The sequence below is a fragment of the Sinohyriopsis cumingii genome, chromosome 17 (genome assembly GCF_028554795.1).
Source record: "Sinohyriopsis cumingii isolate HCF-2022 chromosome 17, ASM2855479v2, whole genome shotgun sequence".
Classification (NCBI taxonomy): Eukaryota; Metazoa; Mollusca; class Bivalvia; order Unionida; family Unionidae; genus Sinohyriopsis; species Sinohyriopsis cumingii.
The window spans coordinates 89439586-89459196 of NC_142977.1; the positions used below are offsets into that span (position 1 = coordinate 89439586).

The window sequence follows — 19611 nt, forward strand, 5'->3', positions numbered from 1 at the left end:
GCAAAACTATTTTTTTTCTAGGTACATTTTAAAAACAAAACAAATTAGCTGTTGTTTGGTCGATTGTAGTAGCTACATTTCCTGCTTCAAAAGTTGGCAGATTGTAGCTAGTCGCTGCAGAATAGACCAACCAAAAAAAGGCTAACAGATGATGAATACACAGATGTTCTGTTCTGACAGGGATTATTACAGAAAATATTAGTGTTCTAAAGGATTTAATTCTATGAATGAAAAGAAGAGGAATTTTACTTACCATCCACATACATAAGTCCATCAAAATAAATATATTTATTACTAGCAAGTGGCAGATATTCAAACACTATTGCATCAAAAAGATCCATTATGAGATAGTGTCTCATCTGGTTGATCTCCACTACCAGAAATGTTTAAATATATATAAATAACAAAAGTGCAGAGACCTCACAGGATACAGTATACTGGCCAGATGTCAGAGTAAGCAGATTATGATATAACAATTCACTGTTAAGATGGTTTGTCAATAGATAAATTCCAGTGCATTTTATATCAAATCTGTGGCTTCCTTTCATGATGCCTCTGAATTTCTTCACTACAAACCCAAGGTTGTACATACAAGTTTAAACTGTCAATAATGTCAGGAGAAAAATATTGACAGATGATACATTTTGTTCCCAATAAGAAATATAAATCACAATTTGTGACCTTAACAAAGCCCAGCATGATCACTGGATAAACATTTTACATGCTATTTTTTGTATTTTTAATAAGTAAAAACTTTTCTTCGATTGCAAGAAAAATACATGTATATGAAAATGCAGGAGCATGCCACAATCGTCTTATACTAGAATTCATATATAAATTCCCCCAAAATAATAAACATTTACATGTTATTTTTCATAATTTGAAGAAAGATTTTTTTTCTTCGTGCATTAGAAAAGTACATGTATATGAAATTTCAGGAGCCATGCCACAATTGTGTTATATCCAAATTCATGTTATAACGGAGCATGCTATTGCGGGGTCACAATGTACCTCCTACTTTACCCAACCTCCTACATGTCTGTTTGTAGTTTTGTACTTTGACTGTTTAGGATTTGAGAGAATAAATCTTGGTCAGTAAAGGTCAGTGTTGACTCATGGTGATCCACCATGTTAAATCCAAATAAGGTCCATAAGATCGTTGGTATTTCTTTGCCTATAGACAATTTTAATATTATGACTTCCACAGAACCTACAGGCCATAGGCTCATATTTAATGTTAAATTCCCAAAGATTCAATAGGATCAAATTTAGTGTTAATAAACTTAGATCACCACAGTGTACAATCTATCCCATATCATCCCACATAACTACTTACAGGTTTCTAATAGTAATGATATGCAAAACAAAGTGACCAGACAATTTGAAGCAGACAATTTGGAGAATATACAATTCAGAGCAGGAACAATTCAGAGGCTGACAATTTGGAGACTGACATATTAGAGAATTGATAATTCAGAAAGGGACAATTCACAAATAAAAATATGATTAAATGAATTTTTGTTGTTGTAGAAAAGTCAATGAGAGCAGTTACACAACAACATATGACTATGAATGTGTGTGTTTAAATGTTACCAGTGATATTACATTTTTTAAAACATTTTTCTAATCCAGATTATGTCAATGAATAATAGTAATTGCCATGTAATACCAACATAACACATATAATTAGACAATGTCTTAATGTCTACTCAACAAGACAATCCTTTTGACGTTCATCTGCAATCTTTCAGCAGGCACATGGAAACAGATGTGAAATGCAGCAACAGTCAAAACAGTCTTTTACATGAAAGTATGTACCTTCTGAACAATTACTAAATAGGACTATTCTTTTATGTATGTGTGATAGCCCTTTTAAGTTAAAAATTTCCATTGGCTGCCACTATTTTATCACTGCATGCATTCATCTGAATGTTGTCGTGTAACTTAGCTCCAAATTTGTTGCTTCATTGTACAAGATTCTTCTTTTATATGCTTTACCCACAAAAGTTTATAAAATAAATCACTAAAGTGTGTTTAATATAGAAGCCTTGTTAATTCAATTCAACATTTCTATCCATTAATTCACTGCTCAAGATCTCCAAATCATCTGTCTCCGAAATGTTCCCTCTTCAAATCATCTGTCTCCAAAATGTCCCCTCTCCAAATTGTCCATTCTCTGAAATGTCCATCTTTGAATTGTACACTCCAAATTGACCTAGAGTTTATTTGGCAAAATCAAAACCAATTTGAAATAGATTTATTTCAAAACTTAACTAATAGTAACGTTTCAAAAGTTTTAATAATTCTTTTCTTATTTTATAGGTTTTTTGAGATGCAAAGATTAACATTCGTATCAAGTTCGAATGGGATAGAAACAGAAGAAATGATCTTCATAACTGGTATTACAAATTTATTGGTGCTATTTCTCATTATTCATTTAATATACTGAATGTGCTTTTAGTAATAACTAGCAATTTATGAACAATCACTGAGTCAGGAGTCCTCCGTACGCATGTAATAGGTGTACGGCAAAATTCAAAGACTTGCCAGTCCTGCTTCCAGCCACCTGCTTTGTGGGAAAATGTGTCGATAATTAGCTGTGCTGATATTTACAACGACAGAATTCAGTGATTGAAAGACCCCTTGATGTACATACATGTTGCCATTACAAGAGTACATCAAAAAGAACATGATGCAATAGCTGGGTGGCACGTTCAAAGGCTTTGACTGGCGGCTGGGTGGGAAAATGTACTGATATTTACAGTGATTGAATTCAGAGGCAGAAAGACCCAGAGATGTACATGTGGTCATTTATAAAAGTACATCAAATAAACAACTTTAGCTTTTGTTATTGTGTTCGTTTCTGAACGTACCTCAGAATCAAGACATGTTGAGACTTAGACAAAATGCAGTTTGTAAGTGAGTGACAAGTCACCTAAAAATGTAAATGTCGCCTTCTTCTGTTAGGAAAGTGAAAATGACTTTGCCCTGTGATTATTTAAGAGGTACAATGACTGACCATACCATATTTTTTTTAAATGCCCCTCGCCTTAGCCCGGTTAGTTCTAGTGGTGTAGCGAAATGTATTCATCAAGGCATCAGTAGCTAGGCCAAGTTTTAATATCAATTGCATTGACAAACTCTTGCCCATTTACAAGCATTAATGTTTTGATAGCTGATTGACCATTAACCCTTTTTAGAGTAAGGTAGCAACGATCAATTACCTGCATGCTATCCTATGATGATAAGACATACAAACTTGTGTTTTAAGATCAGAATCGGTGATCTGGATATATATTAACTGCCTCTTATACACTACTTCATCATAAAATTAGTTTTAAACTGCAAGTGAACCAGTAGGCCTAACAGGAAATAATGGCAGACTTCACTAAGTCTGGGATGCACCAGATTATTAGATTGTCTGTTTTCTTAAATCATCAGGCAAATATATTCAGAAAAAATGTACAAATCATTAAAACCAAAGCCTAGGTATTATTTGATTAAAGATTAAACTTTAAAATGCAAATTATATAGGTCAGAAACATATGGGACAATGCTATGTTGTGGAATTCGCGAGATGCGCTTTACGGTCTAAGCTGTTTTCTGACTTGACATGTATTTGCAAAAATACGGGAAAAAAACTGCAAATCATATGCTATTTATTTGCCTAAAATTACTACAAGTATGTATACAAATAAATAAACCATATAATTATGAAACCTTAAATGGACTGTTGTAAAGAAGTTATATTATAGTGAGTGATTACATTACGAAAACCTCTCCATCTAAAAACAGATGCCCTCACGTTTCTGTTGATTCTGTAGGAAAGAAGGGACTGCAACTTTTGATGGTGGGACTCCTATTTTTAAAATCCTAGTGAGACCTCTGCTATTAGTTTTTAATTCAAGTAAAACTAATGAACAGTGAAAAAAATATAAATGTGCTCTAATTTCTACGGATTCAGACACAAATTGATGCATAAAATTAAAAACTTTATGTTTTCCATCAACTATATTAAATACCCTGTTCATATAATATTTTCAAGTAACAGATTTAGATGTGGTTTAATTGTCAATGTCATTCTCCTTATTAACTTCTCCATTGTCAATGTACTCATGGTATCTGCTATTTATATCACTTTGCATGATCTTTCAATTTCCTTGATAAAGAGTGCATTCCAAGACAAGACCTATTCTAAGTTCTCTTCTAACATAAACATGAAACTTAAAATGTCTACGGTAGATAGTGTTGTCTTACACCATGTGCATTTACAAGGACCCTTCAGATGACTAACACAAGAGCTCCAAGAAATACTGGTAAGTGTCTAAAATGTAAACCAATGTGTGCAGTCTTAACAGTGCATGGAACTGCACCTTTCAATGAACTGATGAGATCAGACCCTAAATCATCAATCAGAATCGGTACAGGTTTGGGGATGATTTATCAGACTATAGAATTTGTATACCCTCCCATTAAGTTCTGTACCCCCACGAAGGATCTTAAAAGAGAACAAATCTGTGTCATTTCATTCAATAATTTATAACTTCTAACCTGACTGTCATCAGTGTGTCCAAAACACTGTCAGATTGTTCATATTTCAAATGAATCCAGAGTTTCTTAAGCAACATGGTCTCTATATATGAACGGGAAAGTCTCTGTTTTCAAGCAACAGATGTGACGCACTTCATCATCTTTAAAAATTTCAATAATTCCATAAATTTTGGAGTTACATCAGGGCTCGCAACAGAAATTCAGGATGAGGAGTCCAGGTCTCTTCACTCATGGAAATCGGGAGTTTTCTCTGTCTATATCTCCGAGTCCCTGGCATAAATTTGGTTGTCCATCACTTTCAAAAGGATAGAAAGGAAAATGAAAAGTACATGCTCATTATCTTAATTACATTAGATTTGAATTCTAAGCCACTTATAATATATCACTACAACGAAAATATATATTCAGTAAACAGAATATTACGTTTAAACATTATACATGTAAATTTATCAAATGTTTTTACCCCTGCAACATTAAGAAAAACAAAAAAGTAAACCACAACAATCAGATTTTCAACAATTTGTTTGAATGATCAATGGGAATGCTCTACAGTTCTCTCTACAAGTACAACAGCATCTCCATTCCTACCAAAGATTCTTAGAAAGCGGGCAAGATAGCCACCGGGACAAACTGTTAGCAAATTCTTTCTCAAGTGTTGATGATATTTATATAGTCTACAGTGTGGTTAAAAATGTGAACCATTTTCCTTCAATACATGGTTTCTCTGGATTATGTGTCTCTTGTAAAATTTGTGGATTTTGGAAATCTGAAAGTCAGCTTTCCTTCTCCTGTAAGTATACCTTGTGTCAATTTGCACCTTCTTGAGGTGACCCCCATGCTAATCAAATTACACAAACTACATTACTAAACTCCATAAATTTGATGTGCTAAAATCTCTTAACCTGTCCAGATTATTGTGACAAAATGAGCAATGCAAAAAAGACTGTTCAGACTACCCAGTACACTGGTTTCCAGGATACTAGAATGGAAAACAGCAAGCCAATAACCAGGTCAGCTACAAGCCAGCAGTCTTTGGATCTGGATAATGAAGATTTGATTGAGAGTAGTGTCTTTATAACTAAAGATGTCAAAATTTTCTGAATTGCTACTGGGTACCCATCAATTTTAACGATCAGTAACCCATGTACCGATCAAAGGGAAATTGTATTAAATGTGAACCTGAACTGCTTTGTTGTAGGTTCACACATGCCAACCTCCAAGAGAGGTACGAGTGTAATTTATTATTAACATAAGTAACAAAAAACGTAATCTGAGCATAAAAAGAGCAAGCTATATATTACAGCTGTTAGTACCATTTTTATAAGACTTTGGTATGACTCTGCCAGGATTCAAACCCATGACCTCCCACACCTGAGGTGGATTCTCTAACCACTAGGCCACCGGAGCAGTCAGGAAGGTGTAATGTTAATATCGAAAGAAAGATTATAAGAATCTGGTGAAAAAACATCTAAATATTCCTTGAAAAGAAAAATTACATCGACAAAATAATAAGAATTAATTACAGAAGATGAAATAAGGGTCATAGATCAAAAGTGATGTTGAATCACCAGAAACATTTTTGTGGGAAAAACTATTTAAAAACAAAAACAACAATTTACAAACTTGCAATCGCTTTTTCAATCATGATAAAAAAAAGTCCACATTTTGAAAGAAGCTCGTGTGAAGGTAAATAAACTTTTGAGGTACGTGGTTTTAGCACTGAAAAATGAAACTAGCACTGTTTCTGATGGATTCTTTGCCCTAAAATACAACAATGCAGACTTTAAATGACTTTGCCATTGGTATCAGGTCTGGACTGCAATGGTTCAAAATCAAAAGCTAAATGGATTGGAAATTTAAAAAATTCTATTGATACCATATGTCTTGAAATTGATAATAACTAGTCAATGTCTAATTTTAGATTACTGAATGTAGCTTTCTCTTTGATACAGTTGAATTTAATGATCTGATGAAGTTGAAGGAAGTAAAGAAATTGCTTGACTGGTGGAGCAGAAGAAATTTGTCCCTTATTGGAAAAATTACTTTAATAAAATCCATGATATTGCCAAAATTTGTTCACCTTTTTGCTGCTCTATCAAGACCACCATCTCACATAAAAAACAGAACTTTTTTTTTTTTTTTTTTTTTTTTTTTTTTTTTTTTTTATTTGACCTTTTATTAACCCCGTAATAGGTTGACCACTGGGTCGGGGAACCATCCCAGGATCACCTTACAATCAAACATTTCTGGTTATCAGATAATCTAGGGATAATATATATAATCTACAGAGAAAGTAAAAAAAAAAACACACACACGCATATACACATGCATATGGCACAAAATCTAGGTGACATGGCTTTTGTGATATTACAGTATTTTGTTCCTGTTTACCCTCAAGTCAGAGACAAGTTAAATGTTCATTGTTGAGGTCCATTTTTGAAGAAATTGGTCCTCTTTTTTATTTACCTTGGCAGTGTAATTTTCAATGTTCTTATGCATTGCAACTATTTGCTTAAAAGCAAAAATAGAAGGATTTTTCATATTGAATCTGCAAGTATAAATATAATATTTTGCCAAAATAAGCAGAAAATTACCCAAACTGTCCAGTTGTTCACTTCCTAAAAATGTTTCTTTTTTGGACAGATGTATAATATTTGGGCAAAAAGGTGCAAAAACTTCAATAAAACGGTACCAAAACTGTGAAGTAATACTGCAGTCATAAAAGAGATGCTCAATACTTTCAGTTTCACTCTTACAGAAAGTACATTTGTTGTCATCAAATATGTTAATTCTTTTAAGAAAATCATTAGTAGCGATTATTCTATGGATTAATTTAAAGTTAAAAGAGATCAACTTGGTATCCTTGGTACAGCATTTTGCCCGGCTATATATATCAGACCACTCCTCACTACTTATATTTTTATTTAATACTTGCATCCAAGTTTCTTGCTTCGCAGTGTGTTGCCTTTTAGCTTCCTGTAAAAGATCTTTGTAAATAAACTTGAGTGAATCTTGTTTTCGCAAGTTCGTTATTTTATCCTCCTGCTTATCAAAATTATTATGTACTAGGTGGTTTTTTATGGCATCTTTCCATGCTTTAGGAATTCTGGATATTAAGGAGAAGTATTTCAAGAAATCATCGCTTCCAGTTTTTTGTTTTATTATCTCAAAAGGTATTAAATTACCGTGAACATCTACTAGATCGTTCAGAATTTCAAAACCAGCTTCTGTCCAGGATTTGTATTGATAGATCATTTTAGGGGGGACAAAATTTAAAATGCTCATGGATAGATACTCGTTAGGATTTTGCGGTTCTTCTTTCCATTTAGATACTGCCAAAATTACATCTCTCCAAAAACTGTTTTTAATGAACTTACAAAATTCTTCTAATTTCCTTCTCCCTAAATTCCAAATATCCTTTTTATTTCTGAGTATAGTTGTATTGACTAAGTTCTGCCATGTTCCATTTTCCTTTTCCAGCAATCTTTTAACCCATCTTATCTTAATATACCTAATGAATGAAAATATGTGTATCATATTTAGTCCTCCCTCGTTTTCTGGGGAAACTAGTATATCACGTTTTATTCTCTCTACTTTTCCACCCCATACAAATTTAAATAACATGCGATTTAGTTCTGCTTCAACTTTTGCTGATGGGTTAGGAAGTGCTGAAAAAAGATGTATGAATATGGGCAGAACAAGAGTCTTTACAACAATTACTTTACCAACTATTGATAGATGTCTTTGACTCCAGCTTGCCAGTATTCGTTTTGCCTTTGTTAGTTTCTTCATATAATTGATTTCCACCATCTGTTGTAAATCTGGAGAAAATTCTATGCCAAGGAGTGTAAAGTTAGAAGAGGACCAAATTAGGCCCATTTCGGGACATATTCTTTCATTAGAAAATTTCCTGTTTCCAATCCAAATAGCTTTTGTTTTTGTTATGTTACATTTAAGTCCCGATAATAGAGAAAAACCTTGCAAGATATTCATAGTTGCTTCAAGAGAAAAACTAGATCCATCAAGAAGAATAAAAGCGTCATCGGCATACTGACCCAATTTATATTCACTGGCGTCAAAGATTACTCCCCGTACATCCACGTTTTGCTTTAAAGTTATAGCTAAAATCTCAACTCCAATGATAAACAAATAAGGTGCAAGGGGATCTCCTTGACGACATCCTCTTTCAAGTCTGAAAAAAGATGACATATGTCCATTATTTATAACACAACTATTAGAGTCATTACAAAACAGTTTAAACCACTTACAAACGGAATCACCAAAATTAAAAGATTGTAGAGCTTCTTCTACAAAGATCCAGTTAATTGAGTCAAAGGCTTTTTCGAAATCTATTAACAATAATAAACCATATCTGTTTTCATTCTCAAGTTGGTCCATGATATCATATAATAGTCTGGTGTTTTCTCCAATGAATCTACCCTTCATATATCCTTTCTGAGTATCGCTGATTATTGATGGAAGAACCTTTTTAATCCTAGCTGCAATTGCTCCCGAAGCAATCTTATAATCAGTATTTAAAAGTGATATAGGTCTCCAGTTTTTAAAATATCTTCTGTCTTTTTCCTCCTTTGGTAGACAGGTGATGACTCCTTGAGTCTGAAAATCTGAAAGTTTTCCTACAGTATATCCGTAATTTATTGATCTACATATAAATCCCCCCAGAGACTTCCAAAAGAATTTATAGAACTCTACAGTGAATCCATCCGAGCCAGGACTTTTTCCATTTTCCATCCGTTTTAGAGACATACCAAATTCATTAATTGTAAGCAGACCCTCGCATGATTCTCTTTCCTCTCGACTAAGTTTAATATTGTGATTAAAAAATCTATTTCGAGTTTCATGAATAGCCTCATCATCAAGCTGAGCAATTCTACTTTTGAACAATTCCATATAAAACTGTTTTTGTGCTTCTAAAATATCTATTTGGTCAGATATATTTGTCCCATCATCTAAAATAATTTCCTTTATTGTCTTATTAACATAGTTTCTTTTTTCAAGATTTAAAAAGTACTTTGTGCTTTTTTCCCCAAATTCACACCATCTAGCTTTAGATCTTAATATAACACCTTCTATGTATTTTTTCCTAGATTCCTCTAATTCTGCTTTTTTTCTCTCTAAATTTTCCAGAATTTCCCCATTTATGTTATTCGACAGTCCCCCCTGAATTTCTATTATTTCCTGCTCAATTTTCTTTAATTTTTCCCGTTTCTCTTTTGATTTCCTAATAGAATAACCTATAGTTTCAGATCTTATTTTCATTTTCAAAATTTCAAAGAACATTTGGTCGTTACAGGAAAGAGAAACATGGAGAGAGTCATCTTTATTTCCCCCTACATAATATTCATTTACAGTGTCAGTTATACACTTTTTGACCAAATCAGTATACTCAATGTTCCTCAACAGTTGGTTATTAAATTTCCAATATCCTTTTCCCCTTGGAAACGTTGAAAACGCCACACTCAAAACAATAGCTGAATGATCAGTCTTGTACCCTGGTAAGATACATGCATCTGCTGTATTCATATGAATGTCATCTGATACAAGAAAGTAATCTAGTCTACTTTGTTTCAAGGGAGATTTTTGCCTCCAGGTATACATCTTTAAGTCTTGGTTGGAATTTCGCCAGGGATCAATTAATTCCAATTCGTTTTTCAGGTCTTGAATCGCTGCCCTAGACTGTTGGTGTTTGTCATGTAAAATATTATAAGTATCCAAATCTAAGTCTTGAACAGTATTCCAGTCTCCGCACATTATAATTGATGAGTTCTCAAAACATAAAGTCTCCTCCTTTAACTTTCTAAAAAAGCTAGGATTATCATCATTATAACCATACAAATTCACGAGGGTTATTCTGTTGCCATTAATTGTAATATCTAAAATAATAAATCTCCCTTGACTGTCACATCTTTCTCTATGAATTATAAATTCAAAAGTATTTCTAAAAAATATTGCAACCCCAGCACTCTTACTAGAGCAGTGGCTAAATATACATTTGTATCCCCATTCAGCTGCCCAATATATTTCATCGTTCTTTGTACTATGAGTTTCTTGCAAGCATATTATAGATACATTCTTTTGTTTTACCCAGTGAAAAATATCCCTTCGTTTTAAGACTGAACCTTGCAGGCCTCTAACATTAATAGATATAATTTTTATTTTATTATCCATGAAAACAGCAGAAATTTTACACATACATATTCTTGTACAGGAATGTATGAAGTAATTATCACCTTGAGTTTATCATATGCATGGCTTTCACACTCACACTCACACAGAATACAAACATCCATAATAAAATCATCCATGGTGTTACAGTAAAGGCTGTAGCTTTGGCTGCATTTGACATTGATACAGTATACTATGGACAACAAGTGAAACAACTCCATTTGTGATAACTCTTATGCACCTCTGACAGACCTTTCTGGAGCTAGAGATAGTTTTGTAAACCAAACGGCACAGATTAAAAAGGATATAAATTACAACTTAATGAATGAAAAAAAAGGGTAAAAGGGAAGAAAAAGAAAGAGTGAAAGAGCGCATACAAGGAAGTGGTGGGTGATTGAATGTATGAGCAAAAAATGTGAGACTGAGAGATTTATCATGGAAGAGTAATGTTGAGAAAAGTGAGTAAACAACTTAGTAAATGTGTATATGAGAGTATAAGAGTGAAAGATGATTTATAAACTAGTGAGAGAATTTATTAGGGAGAGATATATCAGTGGACCAGTGAATCATCAGACATATAAATTATGGATAAAATTGGTGAGGGAAAGAAGTGTCTTATAAACAAAATATTAAAACAAATTAGAGTAGATAAAGGAGTATAAAAACGAAAGTTCACATACCTATTTGGTCAATTTCATAAGTTCACAGAATTGCTTATTACACTTATAATCTAATTTTCTCATCAATTTCATCATAGATGTCAAATTTTATCCTTTTTCCTGATTTGGTTTTACCATACACAGATCCATTAAAGTACCATGCCCTGTCAATTTCTTGATGCCTAGATAATTTATTTATAAGTTCAGTATTCAGCCTGGTTACATCCTCTACCAGTCTAATTCCTTTGTACTGCAGAAAATCCTTCCGCTTCTTGATAATTGGAAGTTTACAATCCAGACTCCAGAATTTGACAATCACTGGCCTTGGTTGTCCCTGTCGACCTGGAATCCTATGCACAGCCACTATGTCCCTGTTATCTAAATTAATTTTTGTAACTTCCTTCACCAACTTCGGAATTCTTTCTCTCAGATTTTCATTTTCCTCCTCCTCCAGCCCTAAAACTTTTATGTTCAGCTTCCTTGAATATTGTTCGAACTGGTTTGAAGCTGCACTTGCTTGCTCTGATCTCCTCTCATAATCTTTCATATCAATCCTCATTTTATCATTTTCCTTCTTTACTTCTTGTAATTTTTCTAACAGTTGGTGGTTTTCAAATTCCAGTGAATCCACCCTGTCCATCAACTCTCCTGTCCTCTCCTTTATTACCCTCTCACTTTCTGCTACTATCTCCTTTCTCAGATCTTCCTTCACATTCTCTAACAGTTTCCTCACAATAGTTGTAACAATTTCTGCTAGGTCATCCTTTTTCACCAAGTCAGCAATAGCAGATGTAAAATCTGCTTTTGAAATGCTCCCTCTGAGACTTTGCTTTATTTCATCCAAGTCCAGCTGAATTGTACTCAAGGTTGATTCACTCATACTTGTGTCAGATGTCTCCATTAGGGTGCCACTCTGTAATCTGGTTTTTATTTGTTGCTTGCCTTGATCTTTCTTTCCACTCATACTTGTAGATAATCTTGTTTGGACTAATTTTTTCTCACTACTCAGTTGTGACACTGACATTTATTACTCACCATGTGCCAAACAATTCTTACAATTGAAGGCAAACTACACTGAAGTAAGTAAATGAGTCAAACAGATCAGGTAGGGAATGTCTCAAAACTGCACCACTAAACTTCCATCTCTATTCCATCATATTTGAATTTTGAATGGAAAAACATATTTTTTTCAAAACTGATTAAGATCTACCAACAATGTTGTATGTCCTGCATTCCTTGAATATTCACACATAATCCCAACAAGTATGAACCATTTCACTGTAAAAATAACCACTTATAACTGCCAAAATCTACAGAGCCCACTTTACTAGCTTCCACCTATAGCCGCCATTACTAGCACCAACCTATAAACAGAACTTAATACATTATTTTTCAAGTTTATCTCGAGTGTCAAAGCCAAGAGGCAAAACAAGATACACATGTTGCTTCCTTTAAGGAAGGGGGATTAAATATGATTCACTTGTACTCTGGATTAGATGCCTATTACTAAATGAAGATGGTTTGTTACAACAAAATAGTGTATAATTTATTTCCCAATCAATTGTAAGAGCTTACATACATACTCAATAGAATATGTTTTTCTTCAAAGGATGTGTAATAGGCAGTGCTTTTCAAAATATAATTAACTGCTAATTTGTCACACTGGTTTCTTGCCCGTTTACTTAAGTCTAGCCTTTAGAAATTATGTAGACTGACCATCGCTGACCAGAATATGAAAAGGGGCACATACTTTTTATTTGGCCAATTTCTTTCACAAACATTCATACTATACATTGAAAATATAGGACACAAATGACATGGTTCTTACTGAAATGGACTGTTCTAGAAACCATACAAGAACAGTCAGCAGTTTGTTTGCATTGAGAACTTCCATCTGGTTTGAAATGTTAACAAGTTAACAGTGTTAGGAACACAATAGCAACAATCAAATAAGAAATTTTAAATTCATGAATGACATGACTAATTTTCGTGCATTTTTTTAATATCCATGATTTGTTTCTAAAATCTTAAAACTGGTGGGGTGGAGAAAAGAAACAGAAGGATGTGCGAATACAATACATATGAGTCCTATAGTAGTATGACCAATGGGATTCTTAGTACATATGACCAAAGGGACTTTTAGCGTGGGAAAAAGTAAAATATATAGCAGTACCAATATCAGGTTTCTAACTAATATAAGTTGGGTTGAGATTTGGGGAAAACATAGAGTATCTGGGATGGATGTGGGTGAAGCAATGATAAAGCTGGGTAACTAGGCCATCATCATAGAAACTAATGTAAGTTGGGTGTGAGAACATATCAACAGCAAGTCAAATTTTTGGGTTTCAAGAAGACTGACAGTCTGGGTAAACAGGTCAGCATCATGACATATCTAGATAACTGGGTCATATTCCTGCTTTTTTTGCACCATTTGGTTATGGTATGATCTGGGGGAAGGGAGCTGTCATTCATCTAGTAATGGTTAGCCAGTCATATTCTGTATGTGGGAAAAGGGTGTGGGATTACATTATTTGTATGTATAGATACAAGGTATAGTGAGGGGCAGAAAGAAAAAAGAAAAGCAGAAGAAGGGCAGAGAAAGAAAAATGCACAGTAGAGATAAGATGCAGTCGGAAATAACAACCAGACAGAGAAATTCAAGATGGGGAGTTATGAGAAAGGATACATAACAGACATAATGGAGTGACAGATAGATGTAGTTGCAAATAAAAATCAGAGAGAGATATACAAGATGGGGAGTTAAGAGAAAGGATACCTAACAGACATAATGGAGTGACAGATAGATATTCTGTGTGGACAAATATAGTGAGAAACAATGTTGATAAACATTAGTGTACAATTTGGAGAGGTGGACAGAACTAGTGTATATATTGGATATAAACGGTTTATTACAATATGACTTAGTGTTTTAATTACTATACCACTGGTCCCTGCCTAACCCTGAAGTCAACAAAAAGATCCAACAGGTCAGACAGACAGTAACTAATGAGTTAGAGTAGTCGCACATCCTGTTTTGTCTGTATCCACTACTGATTTTAAAAACAAAAGGCATCAAGGATACAAAAATTACACAAAACATAGTCATTTTATTCATCAATTTATAATTTCTAACCTGACTTTTGCCAGGGGTAAGGAAACACTGTCGACTTGTTGGTGTTTCAAATCAAGCAAGAGTTTCTTTATTAATGCAGCTGCCATGCTTGCGTGGGTGAGCCTATGTTTTCAAGCAACAGATGTGATGTAGTTCACCGTCTCTGATATCAAATAAATAAGTCTGTAAATTTGGGGGTTAGAAATATTAAAACTACACATTGCAAATACTGGATGCAGACAAATTTTTACTGAAATGAAGGTCATTATTTAGACACCCCAAGAAGTGCATGTGGCAAAATCAATGTAAAGATACATAAACATTTTTGGACAAAATGAACCTCAAGGTGTGACCCATTACAATCCAGATTGAATGTCACACACTGTGATATCACAATGAAAGTTACGCATATTGATAAACAAATTCGTACTACCCTCAATTGTGATGATTCCACTTGATGTGCTCTAATTTTGACCCAAGTTTAGTACATGGCCACACTGTGAAAGTCCATAGTGATATATAATTTTTGACTGATACTTTTTTGGGTGACTTTTAAGGTGCACATCATTCAATAATCAGGACTGAATAGACTTTTGTTATAGAAAATTAGTGTTAAATTTTAAGACAACAATAAATATTTAACATAAAATAAGTAAATGTGCATTCATGACCCATGTGACTTGTACTAATACTATAGTAGTGGTCATGACTGAAAACTGAGTACAATGTAAGTTTATATATACACACACACACACCACATGGCTTTTAAAGTATTGGTATAAAGCAATTTGATATACCAATACTATTGGTATATCATAATGTGATCTACACATGGCACAATAATACACATATATATATGCTGTGTACGGTTGATTCTAGATCAACAATGAATTTCCACACATTAATCATTAGTGACAAATGAAAATAACAACAAAAAGTATTAACAATCCCCATTTTCTAAATGAATCTATCATAATACATATTTTCATCGCAATCCTTTCTGCTTTCTGTCCCCCCTACCCTCTCATGCATAACAGACAAACTATGCAGAAATGTGGAGGGAGAGAAAAAAGGAATTTGGGCTGGATTAAAACCTTGAAATAGAAATTACACAGAGTGATGTATTTAATGTTTTGTTGCTGTTGTTATTTCTTAAATATATTATAATGTTCTAAAAATCGATTATTATTAATTAAATATGAAAATGTCCAAAGGCAGCTCTCTCTCTCTCTCTTTCTCTGGACCATCGTAGGATGATATGGGCTAAAATCTATGAAATGACGAACATAGTGGCTTTTCTGTTGTGTCATCCCACAATGTCTCTGGACTTGTGTATGATGGTAAAAAAGTTAAGTCAAACCAAACAAAGGATGAGAGAGAGACAGAGAGAGAGAGAGAGTTTATAGTCAGTGATACTGTTACTAAAGTAGAATAATGACTTAGGTCAACTGTAAATATATTATATTTTAATTACCTCTTGTTGGTTCATCATTTCACTTTGTTTCTATTCCATATTAATATCCATGGAACGGTACATGAATGGCTAAGCATTCATGTGAATGACATAGCTAACCAAGTGTCTGTAGTGCTCTACTTTCATCCTTAAAACAATCTTTATGTTTAAATCACAAGTGTGTATTATACTGATTTAATCAATGTGAAAAAAATAGAAACTAAGAAAAGAAAACAATCAACTTATCAATTTCCAAAGGTGATTCTAGTGTAAATAGCCATAAAAGGCCTAGAACTACATTTTGTAGCGGATACACTTGGGGATGCGAGTTCACTCATTCACTCAGTCACAGCTGCCTGTAGTAAATCTTAACTCTGTTTAAAGGGCAAATATATGTATTTGTGTGTGTGTGTGTGTGTTTAAAGGGCAAATATATGTATATGTGTGTGTGTGTGTGTGTGATAAGGATTTTTAATGTAGCTTTAACAATTTTTCATATCACTACATTGTCTGCAGTGTGGCAGTTTATAGTGATGTCCAGTACTGGGGCATCATGCCGCAGACATATAGCATGATGTCTCACCCAGTCACATTATCCTGACACCAGGCCGACAAGTCCTAACACTAACTTCTTAATGCTGAGCGCCAAGCAAGGCATCTGTTAGTATCATTTTTGTAAGTCTCTGGTATAACTCAAATGGAGATTGAACCCACAACCTCCCGCTTATGAGATAGACGCTCTAACCACTAGGCCACCAGAGCAGTATATATATTTGTATGTGATATAAATAAAATATATGTATACTATGCTGTCAGGCAGACGATTTTGTATGTGTGTGAAAACTTCTTGCAAAATTGGAAACTTGGATTAAGATGCAGAATTTTCTTAAGGTACACATTTCCATCTTTTAAATAATGTATTTATTTGTATGATTGTAAAAGTATGATCATTCTTTCTTAATACAAGATAGATTATTGACCCAAAATAGATCCAATGTTCACAAAAATGACGTATCATTGTGCAGAATTACCGGATGTGCAGAATTGGCTGACATGTTGGTATATATATACTCCAATGCTGTATTAATGCAGGCTCTACATTATCATGGCAAATGGGATGTTCTGATCAATTTTGGACATGCGCCATCTAGCAGTTGTTTACAGATGTAAAGCTGTAGCAAGTAAGAACACAAATATCTTGCAGCACATATTCATCTAAAATCATCAACATTTTTTACAAGTTTACATTAAAAAAGAATGAACATCACTTTTTTGCATGCATTTACATTGATCATCATATAAAAATTTCAGTCGAATTTGCTATTCCTGCATTGGCTTTGGTTACAAAATATGTTCAGTGTATCACCTGATATTTGATGATTATAGGTCATATACTGATGGTGACATACATGTCCTTACAATGTTATGGTTGCAATTTCAATGTGTGGTATGGTGGACCAAAATTTACAAAATGTTGCTTATGATCTTACTTCTTGTACATAAATAAGAATATATTAACAGTTAAACTTTCCTGAAATCAGTAATATTTCAGTAATAATATTAACAATAGTTGCTATAGATTTACATTGCATTTAAAATTCTTGTTAAGGTAAATAAATATTGTTTTTAATTTGTAATGTTGTTATTCATGGATTTACACTTGAATTAGATTTGTGATCGATTTTATCACTGGATCATTTTATTTATTATGGAAATGTTATGCCTGTACAAGTGTGGACATTTATTCTCATAGGCAAGTTGTATTTTATTTTTATTATAATACCTGAGTGCTACCATATGTAAGTTAGGCAAATACTGCAATAATACAGAGTCGTCCCCCTATGGTATGTTAATCTGGGTCAGCCACCATAAGCAGTTTTATAGATATTTGCAAGCTTCGAATGACAATTTTCTTTCTCAGGAACAGAAAGATGGAAAGTCATTTAAACTTTACAAGTAGGCAACAACAGCAAAACAGTTTTAATAGGTACCGACAAGAACATTATGACCACAATAATAAAGCATTCCCATATATATATATATATATATATATATATATATATATATATATATATATATATATATACACATACAATGCTGTTGGGCATTTCTGTGCACCTATGGTTTCCGTCTCCAATATTAAAACAAAATGCATACCAAATTCGACCGATTGATGAAAATAAAAAACTGCAATGCTTACAAGCTGAAATGAGGCAATTGTCAAAATAATATTAATTCTGGATGCCCAGGATACCACCCCCGTGTTTTCATGACTCATGATATGTCAGCCTATTCTGCACACAGCTTTAAAAAGATGTAATGTTTATTATTAAGACTATGGAAATAAAAGACATTACTTTGGACTGTTTCTGTCAGCAGTTCTGTCAAGTAATTCGGTCAGGTTTATATAGGTAGTTTTACAAAATTCAACGTAACAATGCCAATAAATGGCAAGAGATATTATGCAAACTAAACCGGTCTTGTAACAAAATTAGTAAAGTTCATAATTTTATAAAAAAAATAAGCTATTATGTGGAAGAGAAACAACAATGAATAGGATGTAACGTGTTTACGTCTTGTTTATGAAGAAAAAATTACAAAATAATTCAGAAACAGAATATGCGCTGGGGAATTTTTTGAGAATCCGTTCTAGCGGCATGTTCACACGTTGGGTAGCAGATGATTTTGTATGTGTTTGGACAACTTCTTGCAAAATTGGAAACTTGGATTAAGATGCAAACAATTTTTAAGGTAAACATTTCCTTCTTTTAAATAATGTACTTATTTGTATGATTATAAAAGATACATAGTAAATATGATTTTCTGGGTTACAGGTTCAAGAAGGTCATGGAGTGGGTCTTAATGTTAACATTTAGAAATCACATATGCATTTCGAGTCGAAATGTGGGATATTTTAGTACACTTTATAAATATCAATTTTCTTAATTAAAGTACGATCATTCTTGATACAAAGGGGATTTTGACCCAAAATAACACGTGATCCAATGTTTACAGAAATGATGTATCGTTGCGCAGAACTACCCGACGCGCAGAATTCGCCGACATGGGGTTATATATATATATATATATATATCTATATATATATATATATATATATATATATATATATATATATATATATATATATATATATATATATCACGCTCCCCTGCAGTTATATATATATAATAAAATTATTACTCCATAAATATTACCCACGTATATCTTACTCTCCCCGGCAGTTATAACATATGTATGACAACTCAGGCAAACATTAAATGCGGCATTCGTAACAGTGTTAAATGAAATCATTCCACGTCGACGATAGGTGTTACTGTAAATCAGCGGACCATCTCAACTGTTGTTGTTATTGTTTGTCGAACAAAACCGAAGGGTCCGAAACACTGGACTGGTAGTCAAAGATATTGCTAAACTACATTAAAATAACAGGTTTTCATAACTATTTATAAGCTTAGTCTGATACCCTACAGTGTTCTTCAAGGACTCACGGTACTAATTCCACTCCAATGGTGCATATGGAAACACTATCATATTCAAAATTCAATAACTTAAAATTTATGGGTGCTGATAATGACACCTATAATTTTTCGTGCACATCTAACCTTGGTGCAAGCTTATGTGTGGAGAAC

General features: G+C 33.4%; 1 protein-coding gene and 1 long non-coding RNA gene across 14 annotated transcripts in view; one reads left to right on the top strand and one right to left on the bottom strand.

Moving 5' to 3' along the window:
* The window catches only part of LOC149779391 (uncharacterized), a 38259-nt gene extending 35413 nt beyond the window's left edge, over window positions 1–2846 (top strand). Inside the window, exon 2 of the long non-coding RNA XR_016415641.1 lies at window positions 2323–2846. This is a non-coding gene — a long non-coding RNA (uncharacterized LOC149779391). The remainder of the gene's footprint in view (window positions 1–2322) is intronic.
* LOC149779390 (sugar transporter SWEET1-like) overlaps window positions 1–19346 on the bottom strand; it is a 67188-nt gene extending 47842 nt beyond the window's left edge. For 4 of the 13 annotated variants that reach the window (XR_016415640.1, XM_089940045.1, XM_089940050.1 and 1 more), the window contains exons 1-2: window positions 19181–19346; window positions 4731–4846 (exon numbers count right to left, since the gene is read on the bottom strand). Coding sequence is in view for 8 of the 13 variants with exons in the window: in XM_089940045.1 (XP_089796171.1) it covers window positions 4731–4828 (98 nt within the window). In the remaining 5 variants the exon portion in view is untranslated. Of the gene's footprint in view, window positions 1–4551; window positions 4847–5507; window positions 5527–19176 lie in introns of those variants that run through there. The other 9 variants (XM_089940046.1, XM_089940043.1, XM_089940051.1 and 6 more) reach the window with 6 other exon arrangements.
* Between the last annotated feature and the right edge of the window lie 265 nt (window positions 19347–19611).